At 34.4% G+C, this 24,048-nt stretch overlaps 1 protein-coding gene across 15 annotated transcripts in view; it reads right to left on the reverse strand.

Annotated features, from left to right (window-relative positions):
* Nucleotides 1–668: 668 nt before the first annotated feature.
* LOC121377360 (zinc finger C2HC domain-containing protein 1B-like) overlaps nucleotides 669–24,048 on the reverse strand; it is a 56,667-nt gene continuing 33,287 nt past the window's right edge. For 5 of the 15 annotated variants that reach the window (XM_041505324.1, XM_041505330.1, XM_041505326.1 and 2 more), the window contains one exon: nucleotides 669–7,457. In XM_041505324.1, the coding sequence (XP_041361258.1) occupies nucleotides 7,241–7,457 (217 nt within the window). In that variant the 3' untranslated portion in view covers nucleotides 669–7,240. Of the gene's footprint in view, nucleotides 7,458–10,362; nucleotides 10,381–18,243; nucleotides 18,265–22,529; nucleotides 22,557–24,048 lie in introns of all 15 variants that reach the window. The other 10 variants (XM_041505334.1, XM_041505332.1, XM_041505331.1 and 7 more) reach the window with 5 other exon arrangements.

A 24,048-nucleotide genomic window follows, 5' to 3' on the forward strand; every position in this document is an offset into this window, starting at 1 on the left:
TCTCTCAATATCTTTGTGGTCCTTAACCATATGTCTGACGCCACATAACCGTAAATAAAATGTATTGAGTGCATTGTTAAATAAAACATTCCTTTCTTTCTGTTTCACTTTCTAATGATGTCACTAGATTTGTGGGTATTATATTATCAATTGGACGCCAGTGAAACAATGATTAACCAATCATATTACAGAACATACTATCACTTTACAACTGGCAGTAATGGGGTCAGGAAAGTTTGGGTAAAGTTTTTAAGTGGTGTGTCAAAAAGCTGTGGTATGTGCTGTCCTGTCTGGGAAATGAATATAAAAGATCTCTTACTACTAATGAGATTCAAACTGAATAATTTTAAATAAGTATTTGTATTTCTTTTTTAGTATACAGGTTACATGTTTTGTTTAACGACACCACTAGAGCACATTGATTTATTAATTGGATGTCAAACATTTGGTAATTTTGACATAGTCTTAGAGAGTTTCCTACTACATTTTTTTTATTAGCAAGGGATATTTTATATTCACCATCCCACAGCCTTTTATGTACCAATAATGGTGCACTGGCTGAAACAAAAAATAGCTCAACAGGCCCACCGATGGGGATTGATCCTAGACCATCCGCACATCAGGCGACTGCGCTGTCCCACCTCTATATACAGGAAAACAAAAACACATTTCACTATATACCAGTTTATTGTGGTCTGGCTAGAGATTATTATGGCAACATAAATGAGATCTATCACTGCTTACAAAAAGCGATCTGGACGGAGAGAAGTGTAGTAAAGATAATAATAGTAATAATAATAATAAATATGCAAACCTGACTGTCAGAGAATGCCAGAACTGTGACATATGTCATAACAGTTTGTGTTAAAATATCCATGACTGTCCTAAACTAGAAAAATCAATTTAAAATATTGACATGATCCAAGACTTGCTGGCGAACAAGTGCTAATACATATAATTTTTAAAACATTCATAAATAGAAAAAACTATTTAAAACATGAATAAGACTTGAGTCTTCTTGGGGAAAATTCCAAAATTGCTGTATGTGCTAAAACAGTTTATTTCAAAAATCCAATACTACATGTATTTTAATTTAAGCAATTTAAAATACGGAAATAATTCATGTCAACATAGATAAGATTCCCGTCGATTATTTGATTAATGTAAGTAAATCTTCCCATACATTCTTGGGAAACTTGGAAAATGGTTTCAAACTGTCGAAACATTTCGGTCCATTTTCCTTGAAATTCCTACAAGTTATTGCCTTTTTAACGGTTTGAAATACAGACGAGAAGGTTGCAAATATTTTGATAAAATACACCCCCCATTCCCCCCCCCCCCACCCAAAAAAAGAAAAGACAAAAAGCTTTCAGTGTTTCATAATTTCTTTGTGGCTGAATATCAACTCTTACATGTATGAAGAAATCAAATTTACACATAAACTAAACTAATCCATTTAACATGATTATGAATATGCAATACAACCTCATATATTGTACCTGGCGATATATTTAGAATTTTTAAACATATAAAATACTCTCAACATATAAAATGATATCTTATTCCAAGGTCACAGAATATTACACCTTGATTGAATTAACTTAATTGTTTTCTAAATAATTGTCCAGTAATCTAGAAGAAAAAAAAATCAAAATAAATCTGGCTAACACTAAAATTTTAACAGTTTCAATATTTTAATTCTTGCATTCTCAGACAGTCTCCAATTTAATGTACACATAATTAGCATATTCATTTCTTCAAACTGCAATCACTGGTTGAATATTCTCATTAAAAAAAAGGGCATGATGACACAAAATACATGTACATTGTATGTTTTGTTAGTACAATCTTTACTATTTGAGCAGTAGTCAGTTCTGTTCCTGTAACCATGGCGATTGTAATCTATAACTCTTGAATGGGTCTAGCACTAACAGTTTTGAGAAAAGATTGTAAATGCATAATGCAGACTTCTAGAAATGCAAAAAAAAGAAGTATCAATACTATTGTGTTTCGTCACAGACGAGAAACATTTTTTTAAATAAAATACAAAACTGATAAACACAGTTTTTAATGTCCTCGCACATACTTCTGTTGCCTTGTGGAAGAATTTTAATATAAAAATGGAACAAAAGAGTGATTAAAACAAAAACGAATATGAAATTTGAATATATGTAACTTTACAACATTTAATAAAATAAAAATAAAAACCATTAAACAAACAAAATTAAACCATTAAACGAACCATAGATTTGGTTATCGATGGTTATGAAGATTAAAACAGAATTACATGAAGCAGTGACTTCCATCTTCAACAAGTGAAAAGTTCAACTGTTGACATTACAACTCTACGGAAACAAATATTCGTGGAACTTTTCAACTTTACACATTGAGAGAGAAATATTTACGAATTTCACCAGTGTGCTGTATGGAACAAACATTCATGGAAAATTTCTATATTACACTTTTACGGAAATAAATATTCATAGAATATTTAAACATTATGCTCGATATAATAAATATTAATAAATAATCATAGACCATGTCAATATTATACTTGACAGAAATAAATAATCACGGGATATAAATGAGACAAGTTCAAGATTGCGTTACCTCGGTACGTGTATTTGCTGTCGATAACCACACTACACTCAAAAGAATAACCACATAAGTAAAACGCTGAAGTATATTTGAAGAAATGAATATCCTATGTTTGCTAGACTATGAAATGTAACAACACCTGTTTTCCTTATAGACTATGAACTTTAACAATGCTTGTTTAACCTAAATACACACCCAACATACACCAATAATATATAATATTATTATAAATATAAACTAATAAAAGCAACTATGTGATAAAATATCTCACTGGACTGGCACTGTTACCGTGGAAATAATATCTAACAGATGGGGCAGGTAAAATTTGAATTACATGTATTATGATAGGTCATTTATAAGCCTTCGGGACAAAAACGGAAAGTAAACCAGATTGAATGATTATTGGACACACATTTCATTAAATGTATATATTCATGTTAATGATATTTATGACTGATATGTGAAAAATAAATTATTGAAATGAACTGATCTGAAAAGAGCTTTCCTTATTATGAGTGAAATGGATGCCTGTTCAATATTTTCTAGTACTCTCCCAAATGAGGAGGAATTTACACATATTACATAAATAATAAAAGTTCAAAGTTTGTTCTGTTTAACGACACCACTAGAGCACATTGATTCATTAATCATCAGCTATTGGATGTCAAACATTTGGTAATTTTGACATATAGTCTTAGAGAGGAAACCCACTACAACATAAATATTATGTCCAAGAGTAAAAAGTACTACTGTCTTGGGCAATGGAGCTGGCACAAGTCGGAAACGGCACTCAAGTGAGGCGCTACAACAGCTGTTTCTGATGAAGCTCATTAAATTACTTCCTTGTCCTCGTTAAAAAGAAAGAAACAAGGACACTAACTTTTATTTATATTACTTTAATAATTTATTAATTTGTGATCTCCTGTATTGAGTATATAAAGTTTGGAGGCAGTTTTTGGCATGGTTTCATATGTTATTAATGTTGAAAAAGATGGTCGTTTTTCCAAAATTGATGGTCACTCAATGGACTACCTTTGTAAATGGACTACCTTTGTAAAATGCAGTTGTCCTTGGCCAATAATGGGCATGGTTTCATGTTATTAATGTTGAAAAAGATGGTCATTTTTCCAAAATTGATGGTCACTCAATGGACTACCTTTGTAAATGGACTACCTTTGTAAAATTCAGTTGTCCTTGGCCAATAATGGTCGGGCGATCAGGCAAATGATAATTTCGAAACCCGCATACCGCAAACTTTAATCTCATTTCTTATCCAGTGAGATTGAAATGTGCATAGTTATGAACAGCAGTCTGATGTGATCTCAATGCATCACAAGTTAAATGAAAAACATTTAATATCACAATATATAAATAGAATGTAAAATCCACAGGGATAGTGTTTATTTAAAAAAATAGAACTTAAAATCCATAGAGCTAGTATTCATTTTATATATATAAAAAAAAGTGTAAAATCCATAGGGATAGTGTTTATAACAAACAAAAAAATAGACCTTAAAATCCACAGAGCTAGTATTAATTTTATTTAAAAAAACAGAATGTAAAATCCATAGGGCTTGGGTTTTTTTTTTTACAAAATATCAAAAAAATGTTAACATGTCATTGATAATATGTTGTCTTTCGATTAAAGTTTATTGGTAGAAATCCTGCTCTGTGCTTTTAAAACTTTGGAGTCTAAACATAAATCTGTAATTTGTATAGTGTTGCCATGTCATCTCAAGACATTATGAAAGACTTCAGCCCAAACTTTAAAAGGCTTAATAAGCCCATTGGCCTCAATTTAACTAGATTAAACCCTCTGACCTGGAGCGACCTTGAAATAAATCCAAGCACCCCTTTGCTCCAGTCTTATGGACAAATTAAATTCCCATCATCAGTTTAAACAAAACAAAAAGAAAAGAAAATGCCCCCTCCCTCCTCAACTCCTTTAAAAATATGGCCAAATATTTCTGACCTTGAAATAAATCCAAGCACCCCCTTGGCTCTAGTCTTATGGACAAATTAAATCCCATTCATCAGTTTTCTTATAAAACTGATAATGCCCCTCTCCCACCCCTTAAAAAAACCCATTTATTCCTGACCTTAAAATAAATACACATACCCTTTTTCTCTAGTATTTAAAAAATTTAAATGCAAAAATTCCTCCACCCCCAATTTTTTTTTTTAATTTAAAAGTTACAAATATTGGCCGATAGTCCTGAGAGTTACAATACAGTCACACAACAAACAGGCACACAGGACACAAGAATGAGCAGACTAACACTACATGTATACACTATACATATTCTAGAAATTCGTGCATAGATACGTCTTGACAAACACAGTGATTTACAGACTGCTGGGGTTTTTTTTATAGGACAGACTATCATTATCAACAGCAGACCGGGGGAAATCCATAGCCTTATTAAAAACAGAATTGTATATCTTATATATCTATGTAAAAACAAAAACAAAAAAACAAACATAATAAATTAAATCAGAAAAGGCCATTTTAGGTATTAAGGTTTACCATATCCCATGAAATGCAATCAGATGAAGTAACTATGTTGAAAATAAGATAAAATTATTGAAAGTTCGCAGACTTTTTATAGTTTTGTTAAGCTACCCAAACATCTTTAAAAACATCAGTAAGTTACTTCAGATTTTTCAAAGCATGGTTAAGCTTCTTAAGCCTTTTCAGATATTTAAAAAAATGGTTAAGCTTCTTAGAAGTTTTCTTAAGCTACCTCAAATTAAAAAAAAAATGTGTAAGCTACCCAGGTTTTTCAAAGTTAAACTAACACATTTAAAAACAATTTTAACATAAGTAAAAGCTACCCAAATATTTTTTAAATATGGTTAAGCCATCCAAGATTTTTCTGACCATGGTTACGCTAACCTAAGCTGTTTGAAACAAGTTTAATCCAGCAAAAGATTAGCGAAAAAGGTTTTATTTAAATTTTCTTAGCAAAGTGCTAAAAAAATAAAAATTCAGTTTGCTTTATTATGAATACCGTAAGATGCTGATAGGTGAAAGTTTTAATATTTCTCCTCAATTGATATTTGCATGATTTTAAATTCAGTAGAAATTTCCTCTCGGACATTGGTATAAATAACTAAAATGAACAAATGAGCCTTTGGTTCATATTTTAAAAACTTTACAATCTACATGTATATATCTCAAGGTTCACAATATAATTTCAAATGAATGACATAAATTTCAAATTCACGGCTGAAATTTTCTCTGACATTGGTCGAAATAACTAACGTGAACAAATGAGCCCTTGGCCCATACTTAAATAGCTTTACAATCTAGAGATCTCAAAATATAATTCCAACCTTTTCAAGAGATTTCAAGACTCAAAATATAATACCAATTGAATGACGTTAATTTCAAATTCATGGCTGAAATTTCCTGACATTGGTTGAAATAACTAACATGAACAAATGAGCCTTTGGTCCATACTTAAAAAACTTTACAATCTAGAGATCTCAAGGCTCACAATATAATTCCAAATGAATGACATAAATTTCAAATTCACGGCTGAAATTTCCTCTGATATTGGTTGAAATAACATTTGAACAAATGAGCCCTTGGCCCATACTTAAATAACTTTACAATCTAGAGATCTCAAAATATAATTCCAACCGTTACAATCTAGAGATTTCTAGACTCAAAATATAATTTCAACCTTTATAATCTAGAGATTTCAAGACTCAAAATATAATTCCAACTAAATGTGATTAATTTCACATTCACGGTTGAAATTTCCTCCAACATTGGTTGAAATAACTAACATTTGAACAAACGAGGCTTTGGTCCATACTTAAAAAACTTTACAATCTAGAGATCTCAAAATATAATTCCAACCTTTACAATCTAGAGATCTCAAAATATAATTCCAACCTTTACAATCTAGAGATATCAAAATATAACTCCAACCGAATGACGTTAATTTCAAATTCATCGTTGAAATATTCTGACATTGGTTGAAATAATTAACATGAACAAATGAGCTCTTGTCCCATACTTAAAAAACCCTTTACAATCTGGATATTTCAAGGCTAAAAATATAATTCCAGCCTTTATAGTCTAAAGATTTCAATGCTCAAACTATAATTCTAACTTAATGACATTAAGAAAATTGATCAATTTTGAGTCTTTGAGTTCTATAAAACATGGACCTATTCGGTGAAACGGTCAACTGTATGCTCACTATCAATCTATAACAAGGTGAACAAATTAAATATCTATTTTAACCTATACAAATTTCATTACGTTTTTACAATATATTTGATAAGAAACCTAAGAATTACAAATGATTTCTTTTAGAATACCATGCAGTATCCAAAATGGACACTGGTAGCTATGGTTAGATATTCACTTTTAGTTGTTCCTTTACAGGAAAACAAAATAATCTCTACTAAATCTAAAATAAATATCAAGAACAAATCTGAATTTAAAAACAAACCCCAAAAAAATCTTGCTACATAACAAAAAAAATCTTAATAAATGACAAAAAATTCTTAATAAATAATTACATATCTTCAGTTTTTTATTTTTTTTTAACAAATCTTAAATTTTTTTTTTTTTTAAATCATCAAAATAATAATAATTTTAAAAAATCATAAAACTATATAGGTTTCAGGATATTCCAATTCGACTAATTCCACATTCACAACAGAACTTTGCCGTGGTAACGTAGTACTGCGTTCCACAGTTGTGACAGAACTTAGCGGGAACGTTCGAATTCCGACTGCTGCAATGTTTTGTGACACTGTCTTTTGAGCTGAGATGATAATTTGATTTGCTCTTGTGTGATATCTGTCCTATTGGTGATAACGGGTGCTTAGCGCCGGCCCTGAAAAGAGATGAGACAATAAATGAAAACCACATTTATAATAACACTAATACCATAGTAATAATAATCACACTGGGCTTCTAGAATTTTTACAAAAATCCACTAGCCATGGGATCAGTGCTTTTAAAACTTTAGTAGCCACAATTAAAAATTCACTAGCCCTACTTTAATTTAAATACAATTTTACTAATAGGAATAATCGGATATGTTACCTAAAGAAGGAAATAGAGCTTAAAAACCCTTAAATTTGGGGGTGGGGGTGGGATATTCATATTTACCAAATAAACTTAAATGCAACATTTGACAATTTCTTTGTTTTTCACTAGCCGTCTGACATGGCAGTAGTAATTTACTAGCCCAACATGGAATGTTACTAGCCATGGGAATGGGGCTACCATAATCTAGAAGGCCTGAATCACAGAAGAATTCTGATAAATAATACACGAAATAATAATACAATCATTATAGTAATAATAATTATAGAAGAATGATGACTAATAATACATGTAATAATAATAATAATACATGATAGGTAATAATAATAAAACATAATATTAATACAGGTAATAATAATTAATAATACTGATAAGAATAATATACACACATGCACACACACACACACGCACGCACGCACGCACACACACTCGCACACACACACACACTCTTGTACACACACACATACACACACACTCTTGTACACACACACATGCACACACACACGCGCGCACACACGTGCACACACACACACTTGTACACACACACGCACACACACTCTTGTACACACATACATGCACGCACACACTCTTGTACACACACATGCACACACACACGCACACACACAAACACACACACACACACACACACGCATGCACATGCAAGCAAACGCATACATTAAAAAATACATATTTTTAGTTCATGACAAATGAAAATTATGAAAACCCCCAACAACATCCCAGCATTCAAGGGTTAACCAGCAAATAGCAAGAATGTTAAAGGTTGTTTTGTGTAACAACACCACTAGAGCACATTGATTTATTAATCATCGGCTATTGGATGTCAAACATATGGTCATTTTTACATATAGTTTTAGAGATGAAACCCGTTACATTTTTTACATAAATAGCAAGGGGTCTTTTATATCCCACTGACAGGATAGCACATACCACAGCCTTTAAATACCAGTCGTGGTGCACTGGCTGGAATGAGAAATAGCCCAATGGGTCCACTGATGGGATCGATACCAAACCGGCCGCACATCAGGCGAGCGCTATACCACTGGGCTACGTCCCGTCCCTAACAAGGATGTAGTCTGGAATAATTTTCCCACAGACAAGACATGCTGATACATCATACAACACTGGTTGGAATGAGAGAACAAAAAAAGTACAGCAAATAATGAACAGAGCTAACCCAATTTCCCCAATAAAACATACAGTACACAACAGAAAAGCAGTTAAGAGAATGCATATTAAAAAAAAGTGCACCAAGTCATAAAAGACTGAGGCACTGCAGACTACTGGAGGATAACTAGTTCAAACAGAAGTGTCCTACACCACATAAGACTGGGGCCCCAATAAGCTGGCCTGAAATGTTTTTACCATGTATTTCCACCATTCTACTCACAATATTAGTAGCAATTCATGTTTTTTAAATGCGTAATGATTTGTTTGCAATCCCAAATAGCAGTGGTAGTATTGCTAAAATAAACAAACATTGTCATCCAGATTCAGGCTCTTTTTTGTTTTTTAATTCGGGCAAAAATCAGTCTGACCCCCCCCCCCCCACCCTTTACAAAAATGGACACCTGTATGCCTAGGGGAACTAGGCTAGTTGGGAAGCAAGCTCCATAACATTTCGCCAGTAGGATATTGCCAAGAAGTTTGCTGTCTTTGTGCAACTCATCTGTTTCTGACAGCCCTGCCTATCTGCCAACAGACAACTTGCCAGATGTTCAGGATTCTGCGATTTCAAAAGCCAGGAATCTAATGTTATTACTGATTGCTACTGTTTATATGGCATGCAAGCAAATGATAAATTCAAGATTTCCCCGAGTTATTTATGTACAGATTATGTATAAGATCAATTAATTTGTAGTTACAGTCAAATCCACTTATTTGCATAGCCTCGGTGCGTGTCAAATGTATGCTAATAACCGGTATAACCGATTATCCGATAGAGCCCCATTTCTAGATTATAACTGTATTTGTAACAAATAAATGTAAAAATAGCAAATATAATTTTTTTTACAGGGTTTTGTTCCAGTTTGGAACAAATTTTTATTTAGCCAATTTTCAGATACATGTGCATGTGTATGTAAAGTATTTTTGTTGAAAATTATTCAAAAGTGGTTAATTTAAAGAAAATGTTATTAGCCAAAGACTAAATGTTGTAGCCATTTTAAATGGAAATTAGCAATTGGCTAATTTGGCAACGATCAGGGTGAGCCCTTTTTTGTTTGTTTAACGACACCACTAGAGCACACTGATTTATTAATCATCGGCTATTGGATGTCAAACATTTGGTAATTTTGACGTGTAGTCTTAGGGAGAAAACCAGCTACATTTTTCCATTAGTAGCAAGCAATCTTTTCTATACACCATCTCACACACAAGACAGAACATGCCTTTAATATACCAGTCATGGTGTACTGGCTGGAACGAGAAACAGCCCAATGGCTCCACTGATGGGCATCCTTCCTAAATGGGACAGTGCATCAGGCGAGTGCTTTACCACTGGGCTACACAACATATAATATGTCCCACCCCGATGATATCACAGAAGTCATGTAACAAATATACACATCAAGCTATAAGCAGCAGGGATGATATATGGGATATAAAAACACCAGGATTTACAAACTACAAACTACAAACATTTGGGAATATCTACACAGTCCCATACTTACGGTAGTTTTTGTTGTCGTCTGAAATGCAATTAAAGCCATTATGTTTTAAAATGTAATAATACACAGGGGTGTTTTTCAGTACGCCTGCACATGTTTCTGAGTGCTGTAAGGAAATATAACCCCATTATATACAATATTTATGATTATTTGTCCAAAAAAAGAAAAAAAGAACAATTCAGGAGGTAGCAGTCAGAGTATGTAAAAAAAGTGATAGTCTTTCTCAGATGCAGTCTTCCAAAAACATAAACAACAAACCCACCAAAACATCAAAACAGCACACCTACATGTACCTCACACACACACATCCCCAAAATGTCTAGCATCGGCCAATGGAAAATGGCTTAAGTTACAAGAGGTTATATTACATTCCTACAGGAGTACACTAGAAGTTATATTACATTCCTACAAGGAGTACACTAGAAGTTATATTACATTCCTACAATATTACATTCCTACAAGAGTACAATAGGAGAGGTTATATTACATTCCTACAAGAATACAATAGGAGAGGTTATATTACATTCCTACAGAAATACACTAGGAGAGGTTATATTACATTCCTATAAGAATACACTAGGAGAGGTTATATTACATTCCTACAGGAGTATGCTAGGAGAGGTTATATTACATTCCTACAGGAGTATGCTAGGAGAGGTTATATTACATTCCTACAAGAATACACTAGAAGAGGTTATATGACATTCCTATAAGAATACACTAGGAGAGGTTATATGACATTCCTATAAGAATACACTAGGAGAGGTTATATGACATTCCTACAGGAGTACAATAGGAGAGGTTATATTACATTCCTACAGGAGTATGCTAGGAGAGGTTATATTACATTCCTACAAGAATACACTAGGAGAGGTTATATGACATTCCTACAAGAATACACTAGGAGAGGTTATATGACATTCCTACAGGAGTACGCTAGGAGAGGTTATATTACATTCCTACAAGAATACACTAGGAGAGGTTATATGACATTCCTATAAGAATACACTAGGAGAGGTTATATGACATTCCTATAAGAATACACTAGGAGAGGTTATATGACATTCCTACAGGAGTACGCTAGTAGAGGTTATATGACATTCCTATAAGAATACACTAGGAGAGGATATATGACATTCCTACAGGAGTACACTAGGAGAGGTTATATTACATTCCTATAAGAATACACTAGGAGAGGTTATATTACATTCCTACAAGAATACAATAGGAGAGGTTATATGACATTCCTACAGGAGTATGCTAGGAGAGGTTATATGACATTCCTACAGGAGTACGCTAGGTGAGGTTATATTACTTTCCTACAAGAATATATTAGAAGAGGTTATATTACATTCCTACAGCAGTACACTAGAAGAGGTTACATTACATTGCTATAAGAGTACAATAGGTTATATTACATTGCTACAAGAGTACACAGGGAGAGGTTATATTGCATTGTTACATGAGTACATTGCACATTCTTACAAGAGTACACTAGGTTACGCTGCACATTCTTACAAGAGTACACTAGGTCACACTACACATTCCCACAAGAGTACACTAAGTTACACTGCACATTCTTACAAGAGTGCACTAAGTTACACTGCACATTCTTACAAGAGTGCACTAAGTTACACTGCACATTCTTACAAGAGTGCACCAGGAGAGATTATGTACATTGCACATTCTTACAAGAGTACACCAGGAGATTATGTACATTGCACATTCTTACAAGAGTACACCAAGAGAGATTATGTACATTGCACATTCTTACAAGAGTACACCAGGAGATTATGTACATTGCACATTCTTACAAGAGTACACCAGGAGAGATTATGTACATTGCACATTCTTACAAGAGTACACCAGGAGATTATGTACATTGCACATTCTTACAAGAGTACACCAAGAGAGATTATGTACATTGCACATTCTTACAAGAGTACACCAGGAGAGATTATGTACATTGCACATTCTTACAAGAGTACACCAAGAGAGATTATGTACATTGCACATTCTTACAAGAGTACACCAGGAGATTATGTACATTGCACATTCTTACAAGAGTACACCAGGAGAGATTATGTACATTGCACATTCTTACAAGAGTACACCAGGAGATTATGTACATTGCACATTCTTACAAGAGTACACCAAGAGAGATTATGTACATTGCACATTCTTACAAGAGTACACCAGGAGAGATTATGTACATTGCACATTCTTACAAGAGTACACCAAGAGAGATTATGTACATTGCACATTCTTACAAGAGTACACCAGGAGATTATGTACATTGCACATTCTTACAAGAGTACACCAGGAGAGATTATGTACATTGCACATTCTTACAAGAGTACACCAGGAGATTATGTACATTGCACATTCTTACAAGAGTACACCAAGAGAGATTATGTACATTGCACATTCTTACAAGAGTACACCAGGAGAGATTATGTACATTGCACATTCTTACAAGAGTACACCAGGAGATTATGTACATTGCACATTCTTACAAGAGTACACCAGGAGAGATTATGTACATTGCACATTCTTACAAGAGTACACCAAGAGAGATTATGTACATTGCACATTCTTACAAGAGTACACCAGGAGAGATTATGTACATTGCATTCTTACAAGAGTACACCAAGAGAGATTATGTACATTGCACATTCTTACAAGAGTACACCAAGAAAGATTATGTACATTGCACATTCTTACAAGAGTACACCAGGAGAGATTATGTACATTGCATTCTTACAAGAGTACACCAAGAGAGATTATGTACATTGCATTCTTACAAGAGTACACCAAGAGAGAGATTATGTACATTGCACATTCTTACAAGAGTACACCAAGAGAGAGAGTATGTACATTGCATTCTTACAAGAGTACACCAAGAGAGAGATTATGTACATTGCACATTCTTACAAGAGTACACCAGGAGAGATTATGTACATTGCACATTCTTACAAGAGTACACCAGGAGAGATTATGTACATTGCACATTCTTACAAGAGTACACCAGGAGAGATTATGTACATTGCACATTCTTACAAGAGTACACCAAGAGAGATTATGTACATTGCACATTCTTACAAGAGTACACCAAGAGAGATTATGTACATTGCATTCTTACAAGAGTACACCAAGAGAGATTATGTACATTGCACATTCTTACAAGAGTACACCAAGAAAGATTATGTACATTGCACATTCTTACAAGAGTACACCAGGAGAGATTATGTACATTGCACATTCTTACAAGAGTACACCAAGAGAGAGATTATGTACATTGCATTCTTACAAGAGTACACCAAGAGAGAGATTATGTACATTGCACATTCTTACAAGAGTACACCAAGAGAGAGATTATGTACATTTTGCATTCTTACAAGAGTACACCAAGAGAGAGATTATGTACATTGCACATTCTTACAAGAGTACACCAAGAGAGAGATTATGTACATTGCATTCTTACAAGAGTACACCAAGAGAGAGATTATGTACATGGCACATTCTTACAAGAGTACACCAAGAGAGAGATTATGTACATTGCATTCTTACAAGAGTACACCAAGAGAAAGATTATGTACATTGCACATTCTTACAAGAGTACACCAGGAGAGATTATGTACATTGCACATTCTTACAAGAGTACACCAGGAGAGATTATGTACATTGCACATTCTTACAAGAGTACACCAGGAGAGATTATGTACATTGCACATTCTTACAAGAGTACACCAGGAGAGATTATGTACATTGCACATTCTTACAAGAGTACACCAGGAGAGATTATGTACATTGCACATTCTTACAAGAGTACACCAGGAGAGATTATGTACATTGCACATTCTTACAAGAGTACACCAAGAGAGATTATGTACATTGCACATTCTTACAAGAGTACACCAGGAGATTATGTACATTGCACATTCTTACAAGAGTACACCAGGAGAGAGTATGTACATTGCACATTCTTACAAGAGTACACCAGGAGATTATGTACATTGCACATTCTTACAAGAGTACACCGAGAGATTATGTACATTGCACATTCTTACAAGAGTACACCAGGAGAGATTATGTACATTGCACATTCTTACAAGAGTACACCAAGAGAGATTATGTACATTGCACATTCTTACAAGAGTACACCAGGAGATTATGTACATTGCACATTCTTACAAGAGTACACCAGGAGAGATTATGTACATTGCACATTCTTACAAGAGTACACCAGGAGATTATGTACATTGCACATTCTTACAAGAGTACACCAAGAGAGATTATGTACATTGCACATTCTTACAAGAGTACACCAGGAGAGATTATGTACATTGCACATTCTTACAAGAGTACACCAGGAGATTATGTACATTGCACATTCTTACAAGAGTACACCAGGAGAGATTATGTACATTGCACATTCTTACAAGAGTACACCAAGAGAGATTATGTACATTGCACATTCTTACAAGAGTACACCAGGAGAGATTATGTACATTGCATTCTTACAAGAGTACACCAAGAGAGATTATGTACATTGCACATTCTTACAAGAGTACACCAAGAAAGATTATGTACATTGCACATTCTTACAAGAGTACACCAAGAGAGATTATGTACATTGCATTCTTACAAGAGTACACCAAGAGAGAGATTATGTACATTGCACATTCTTACAAGAGTACACCAAGAGAGAGATTATGTACATTGCACATTCTTACAAGAGTACACCAAGAGAGAGATTATGTACATTGCATTCTTACAAGAGTACACCAAGAGAGAGATTATGTACATTGCACATTCTTACAAGAGTACACCAGGAGAGATTATGTACATTGCACATTCTTACAAGAGTACACCAGGAGAGATTATGTACATTGCACATTCTTACAAGAGTACACCAGGAGAGATTATGTACATTGCACATTCTTACAAGAGTACACCAGGAGAGATTATGTACATTGCACATTCTTACAAGAGTACACCAGGAGAGATTATGTACATTGCACATTCTTACAAGAGTACACCAGGAGAGATTATGTACATTGCACATTCTTACAAGAGTACACCAGGAGAGATTATGTACATTGCACATTCTTACAAGAGTACACCAAGAGAGATTATGTACATTGCACATTCTTACAAGAGTACACCAGGAGATTATGTACATTGCACATTCTTACAAGAGTACACCAGGAGAGAGTATGTACATTGCACATTCTTACAAGAGTACACCAGGAGATTATGTACATTGCACATTCTTACAAGAGTACACCGAGAGATTATGTACATTGCACATTCTTACAAGAGTACACCAGGAGAGATTATGTACATTGCACATTCTTACAAGAGTACACCAAGAGAGATTATGTACATTGCACATTCTTACAAGAGTACACCAGGAGATTATGTACATTGCACATTCTTACAAGAGTACACCAGGAGAGATTATGTACATTGCACATTCTTACAAGAGTACACCAGGAGATTATGTACATTGCACATTCTTACAAGAGTACACCAAGAGAGATTATGTACATTGCACATTCTTACAAGAGTACACCAGGAGAGATTATGTACATTGCACATTCTTACAAGAGTACACCAGGAGATTATGTACATTGCACATTCTTACAAGAGTACACCAGGAGAGATTATGTACATTGCACATTCTTACAAGAGTACACCAAGAGAGATTATGTACATTGCACATTCTTACAAGAGTACACCAGGAGAGATTATGTACATTGCATTCTTACAAGAGTACACCAAGAGAGATTATGTACATTGCACATTCTTACAAGAGTACACCAAGAAAGATTATGTACATTGCACATTCTTACAAGAGTACACCAGGAGAGATTATGTACATTGCATTCTTACAAGAGTACACCAAGAGAGATTATGTACATTGCATTCTTACAAGAGTACACCAAGAGAGAGATTATGTACATTGCACATTCTTACAAGAGTACACCAAGAGAGAGATTATGTACATTGCATTCTTACAAGAGTACACCAAGAGAGAGATTATGTACATTGCACATTCTTACAAGAGTACACCAGGAGAGATTATGTACATTGCACATTCTTACAAGAGTACACCAGGAGAGATTATGTACATTGCACATTCTTACAAGAGTACACCAGGAGAGATTATGTACATTGCACATTCTTACAAGAGTACACCAAGAGAGATTATGTACATTGCACATTCTTACAAGAGTACACCAAGAGAGATTATGTACATTGCATTCTTACAAGAGTACACCAAGAGAGATTATGTACATTGCACATTCTTACCAGAGTACACCAAGAAAGATTATGTACATTGCACATTCTTACAAGAGTACACCAGGAGAGATTATGTACATTGCACATTCTTACAAGAGTACACCAGGAGAGATTATGTACATTGCACATTCTTACAAGAGTACACCAAGAGAGAGATTATGTACATTGCATTCTTACAAGAGTACACCAAGAGAGATTATGTACATTGCACATTCTTACAAGAGTACACCAAGAGAGAGATTATGTACATTGCACATTCTTACAAGAGTACACCAAGAGAGAGATTATGTACATTGCACATTCTTACAAGAGTACACCAAGAGAGAGATTATGTACATTGCATTCTTACAAGAGTACACCAAGAGAGAGATTATGTACATTGCACATTCTTACAAGAGTACACCAAGAGAGAGATTATGTACATTGCATTCTTACAAGAGTACACCAAGAGAAAGATTATGTACATTGCACATTCTTACAAGAGTACACCAGGAGAGATTATGTACATTGCACATTCTTACAAGAGTACACCAGGAGAGATTATGTACATTGCACATTCTTACAAGAGTACACCAGGAGAGATTATGTACATTGCACATTCTTACAAGAGTACACCAAGAGAGATTATGTACATTGCACATTCTTACAAGAGTACACCAGGAGAGATTATGTACATTGCACATTCTTACAAGAGTACACCAGGAGAGATTATGTACATTGCACATTCTTACAAGAGTACACCAGAAGAGATTATGTACATTGCACATTCTTACAAGAGTACACCAGGAGAGATTATGTACATTGCATTCTTACAAGAGTACACCAAGAGAGAGATTATGTACATTGCATTCTTACAAAAATACACCAACAGAGGAGATTTCTACAACTGTACACTAAAAGAGGTTACTTTATGCTGCTACAAGAGTACCCAAGCAAGGTTACATTATACTGCTACAAGAGTACCCAAGCGAGGTTACATTATACTGCTACAAGAGTACCCAAGTGAGGTTACATTATACTGCTACAAGAGTACCCAAGCGAGGTTACATTATACTGCTACCAGAGTACAAAACAAGGTTACATTATACTGCTACAAGAGTACCCAAGCGAGGTTACATTATGCTGCTACAAGAGTACCGAAGTGAGGTTACATTATGCTACTACAAGAGTACCCCAGAGAGGTTACATTATACTGCTACAAGAGAGGTTACATTATACTGCTACAAGAGTACCCAAGCGAGGTTACATTATGCTGCTACAAGAGTACCGAAGTGAGGTTACATTATGCTGCTACAAGAGTACCCCAGAGAGGTTATATTATACTGCTACAAGAGTACCGAAGCGAGGTTACATTATACTGCTACAAGAGTACCCAAGCGAGGTTACATTATGCTGCTACAAGAGTACCAAAGCGAGGTTACATTATACTGCTACAAGAGTACCGAAGCGAGGTTACATTATACTGCTACAAGAATACCGAAGTGAGGTTACATTATACTGCTACAAGAATACCGAAGCGAGATTACATTATACTGCTACAAGAGTATCCCAGGGAGGTTACATTCCTATACTCACTGGTTTTTTCGTTGCTGGGGCCTGAAATACAACAATCAACACTACAGACAATGTTAGCATACACGAGTCAAAGGACAGTAATATATGCTCAATGACAACCCAGCACTCTTTAAATTATGGCTGCCATTATTTGGAGATGCTGTACGATTACTTTAATCAAATGCGTAAATGTCCCATCAGTCGTAGAATGATTCTAGATGTCTTTTTGACATGACAAATCAATTTACCATAAGGTTTCATCATTTTTACAAAGATAAATACTTTTCCCCTTTTAATATGTCATAGACCACACCATTATTATTGTTTGGGGGGGGGGGGGGTTTCAAATTTTCTCCTAATATATGGGAATTATTTATTAAATGTCCCATATAAGTCATGGTGGAAAGAAATGTTTTATTTAACGACGCACTCAACACATTTTATTTACGGTTATATGGTGTCAGACAAATAGTTAAGGACCACACAGATATTGAGAGAGGAAACCCACTGTCACCACTTCATGGGCTACTCTTTTCGATTAGCAGCAAGGGATCTTTTATATGCACCACCCCACAGACAGGGTAGTACATACCATGGCCTTTGATATACCAGTCGTGGTGCACTGGCTGAAGCAAGAAATAGCCTAATGAGCCCACCGACGGGGATCGATCCCACACCGACCGCACATCGAGTGAGCGCTGTACCACTGGGCTACGTCTCGCCTCTTTTATGTTAATAGATTGCTTTTCTTATAACTAAAGGAATAGTGTATCTCCTGAGGCACTATCTTTTGAATCCCTTACAGGGGCCTAGCTTTAATATACGCAGGTACACAGCTGCGTACCACCTGAGATTACAATTTAAAAACAAAAAATATATATAATGTAAATGCGTGTATGCTCAGCCAATAGCGTTTTATTCCATCGCCGAAAAAATCTGTGTACCACCTGAAAATCCCAAGCTAGGGTCCCTGCCTTATATCAAAAACCTTGTTGCTTGGTAGTATGTACCAGGCAACAAAGAAACATCACCACAAAGAAAATATCTACACATCACAAAGAGGGATAGGTACAGAGGAATTACCATATATATGCAGACCTGTCAACCCTCCCGGATTCCGCGGGAGTCTCCCGGTATTTGATCAAATCTCCTTTCCCCTGTGCGGGAGACAGTTTCTCCTTTTAAATGACATTTTTGTAAGTATAAAAAAAAATCGATCCTCTTTTGTCAAAATAACAGAAGGGAAGTAACTCTGCCTTTTTTTCTCATTCGGCAAATGTCGACTACTTTCGGCTTCTGAGAATGTAACAGGCCGAATTGTCCCGACTGTTTAACCTTTGCCGAAGTGAAAATTGTGGGATAGCCTATTTATATTGTTAAAAAAGCACATGGAGTTTATAAAATGACATGTAATTATAATGTTTGTTGTCATCGTAATGGCTACAATGCGTGTTGCCGCTAATTCAACAGGCTGTGTATTGACATTCAGTGTTGCCATATAAAAAAAAAAAACTATCCAATTTAGTTCTAATAACACCTCTGAATTGTAAAATGTCTTCCCACTGGATTACATAATGCAACTATGACGAATCTGAACTGCCAGACTCCGAGTTGACAGCGATACACACGATGCATGTTAAAATCACATGTCACAGCAAGACAACGAAAAGACCAATTAGCTGTATAAACATACTTGTGTCAGTTAATTTTGTATGTTTGTGCAGTAAAATGTTGGTTATAAGGGTACACTTTAAGAAATTATTTTTGTACAATTAAAAAATGTTGTGTTTGACATTGACATAAAGTTACTCACGGAAATGGGTATAATTCCGGTATATTTTACACGATGTCCGTAATGAGGTTTTACTTATGATTAATGAAAATACAATGTTTATTGCATCATTATAATGATTTTAAATAAGTACCACGCCACCGTTCCTCATTATAGTAAAAACTGAATATTAATTTATAAGATTTATATAAATTTGTCTTTGGTACTTAGGTACACTAACCACAAATGATAATGTAACGCAACCTGTAAGGCTGTAAGTGTAATACCGTAAATGTACTAATTAAATTTTGTATTTCTTGTTCATGTTCTTAACATTTTTGGATAATTTTTTTTTTTTTTTTTTAAATATGTATTAAATCATAATAATATTTAAACTTTAAAAAAAAAAAAAAAAAAAAAAAAAAATTAATATTTTTTTTTTTTTTTAATGCCAAGATCTACGGTTAAGAAGTATATATGACATTATAAAGTATTCATATAACTTATTGTAATAATGTTTTTTTTTAAATCTTGCGATTTTGGGTTAAATTGTGTGAATTTAAAAATCTCCTGCTTTTTGACAAAATCTCCTGCTTTTTCAACACACACCTCCTGCTTTCTCTTGTCTAAAGGTTGACAGGTCTGTATATATGAATGAATGAATGAATGAATGAATGAATGAATGAATGAAAGAAAAAATCAATCAATCAATCAATCAATCAATCAAAGGCATAGCGTCCATTACGCACATGCGTAATTTGCAAAACAATCCAGGAATAGGTCAAGGCTGTCTGTAATTGTTCTGTAAAATATCCTCTTCCGTTTTTTAGTAATTAAGTTTCCACAATATAGCAGGGTTTGTGCGTAATGCTAAACATTTTCTGGCCACACTCCTGTGAATGAATGAATGAATGTTTAACGACACCCCAGCATGAAAAAATGCATCAGCTATTGGGTGTCAAACTAAGGTAATTGTGTAAATAATTAGATTTGAATACACATACAAAGTATGATTCAAATACACATACAGGGTAAGAAATATTAATTTGTAAATCTTTGTAATTGCTCATGTCAGTAAAAAAAATTGGGGGAATGGGTGTGGATTAATATTTCATCTGAGTTAATTGTAATGCCAGTTGTGAATCAATCCAGCTTTATGTATATATAAATAGATTAGAAAATGTGACATAATTCAAATATGGATAACTAATAAAACTGAGTTACAGACCAGACACCAAATTCACACAATATTATAACCGTATGTTTACAGTTAACAACTGGGGAATGAAAAATCCAAAGAAATTAAAAAAGAAAAAGTGTTATGGTATATCATCACCTCATTTTAGAAATGTTCAGAGACAAAAATCAAATTACACCCCCTCACCAACCAAAATATTTGTATAGTTTTATCTCAGTTTTCTAGTAATTGTACATTAAAGGAAAAAATATGACAACATCGCAAAGGAAATATGTCAACAAAAGAACATGACACATAGGCTATATAGTTTTGTCGTGCAGCTGTTTGGTATCTGTACAATTCAAGGGACAAAACCCCAACAGCATCACAAAGGGGATATACGTAGACACATAACTATGACACATGCACATAGGCTACATGTATACAGTTTTGTCACAGCTGTTTGGTATCTGTACATTCAAGGAACAAATATATGACAACATCACAAAGGGAAAAATGTAGACAAATGAACTGGCTAAAACAAACTGGGCAATGATATATATATATATACATGAAGTTTTGTCACAGATATTTGGCAGGGTTTCTGCCACAGGGTAAAATGGGTATGGCGCCATACCCAAAAACATTTGTAGATTTTTTTTTTTTTAAGTTAACCTTTTGACAAAATTAATTACTCTTATCATTACTGTATGATTTTCTTAACCCTAACCCTAAACGTAACCCATTTTCTTTCTGGGGGAGCCCCCCCCCCCCCCCATACCCCCTATTGTCTGTGACTGAATTCAATTCCATAGCACCATACCCAAAAATGTCATTCTGGCAGAAACACTGTAAACTGGTAACAGTACAATGAAAGAAAAAATATTACAAAGGAACTACGTAGGCAAATGAAGATGACTTATACTGGGTAAAACAAACTGGGAAAGGATATACAAAGGATATACAGTTCTGTCACAGGTGTTTGGTAACAACAGTACATTGAAGGAAACATGCAGACAAATGAACATGACTTATACACATAGGCTAAATAGGTTTGTAACAGGGATTAAAGGAAAAAAATATGGCAACATCACAAAGGAAATACATAGAGAAATGAACATAACTTATACACATAGGCTAGATAGGTTTGTAACAGGGATTAAAGGAAAAACATATGACAACATCACAAAGGAAATATGCAGACAAATGCAGATAACTTATATACATAGGCTTAATAGGTTTGTAACAGGGATTAAAGGAAAAAATATGACAACATCACAAAGGAAATATGTAGAGAAATGAACTGGGAAATACAAAATGGGTGGGGAGACCACATGACAATCCTACACGTATACTTACTACAGTAGTGCTTTTTGATGTTGGCTTCTGAAACACAATTTTAACACTGATAACATTTCAGAACCAAACAATCGAAGGAAAGGAATGTTTCTTTACTATCATATACCTTTGTAAAGTTACAGTTTCTTTTTGTTAAAAGTTATAGTTGAAGTTTGTTTTGTATAACGACACCACTAGAACACATTGATCAATTAATCATCGGCTACTGGATGCCACAAATTGGTAATTTTGACATGTAGTGTTCAGAGGAAAGTTGCTACATTTTCATATTACCAAGTTAGATGATTAATTAACAGTAAGGGATCTTTTACATACACTTTCCAACAGACAGGACAGCACATACCATGGTACACACGCACGCGCACACACACAGACACTGTTATTATTATTTTAAAAAACTAAATTCAGCTTATGAACAAATTAGGTTACAAATAATCAAAATAACAAGCAGAATTAAAAATAATGTAATACTTTTGTAAGTATAATACATATATATACTTGAGAAAAAAAAATTCTTAATTTCTTTTTGGGAAATTCAACAAAACGTTAAACTAAATGTCAACTCAATATAGAACAGGTTTCAGTGACAAACCAACACAAACCACGTTCAGCTTAATCAAGACTATGGGAGTAACTTGTATCGACAACAAAATCAATGTCTTTGTTAACAAAGAATCAGGTACATTTTGCTTGTCCAAGGAAAGAAGAAAAAAAAAGGTTTTATTTAACGATGCACTCAACACATTTTATTTACGGTCATATGGTGTCAGACATATGGTTAAGGACCACACATATATTGAGAGAGGAAACCCGCTGTCGCCACTTCATGGGCTACTCTTTTCGATTAGCAGCATCCTATAGACAGGGTAGTACATGTATATACGATGGCCTTTGATATACCAGTCGTGGTGTACTGGCTGGAATGAGAAATAGCCCAGTGGGGCTTGTCTAAGGAGATTTTCATTTGTCAGGACAAACAGAGAAGTGTTGATTCCGAATGCTGAATAATTATTGCAAGTCTAGTTTTACCTTGCAACAGGTTTCATGTTGTATCTAATCTACTTCACATTACTATAGGTAGTAATAAACCAAGTAACTTCCAACTAGGTCAAAGGTGGAGATGCACCCAACTTCTGATAAGAGCAGTTAATAGAATGTTTGTTGTCAAAAAATTCGGTTTTATCTTGTCAATAAATGTTTGCAATTGCATTTTATCTAGTACCACTGTGTCAAGTAGCGTTGTGCTTGAAACATGTATGGGGTACCTGTAAAAAGAAAATACTCAAATTTTGTGTGGAATTAGGGTAGTCATAGCCGGTTATCTCAGAAATGAGCAGCTTGACCCCAATTTTTTCTGATTCACTTTAAGGGTGAGGAGTGGTAATATTTATATCTATGACATTTATGTTGACTGACCCACTGCAGGTAGGAGTTTTAGATTCATATGTTACTATTGTCATCTATGGGATTTGATTTGGTGGTATATAACCCTATAATCCAAATATATTAAAAATAAAAA

Source organism: Gigantopelta aegis, chromosome 7, assembly GCF_016097555.1.
Source record: "Gigantopelta aegis isolate Gae_Host chromosome 7, Gae_host_genome, whole genome shotgun sequence".
Lineage (NCBI taxonomy): Eukaryota > Metazoa > Mollusca > Gastropoda > Neomphalida > Peltospiridae > Gigantopelta > Gigantopelta aegis.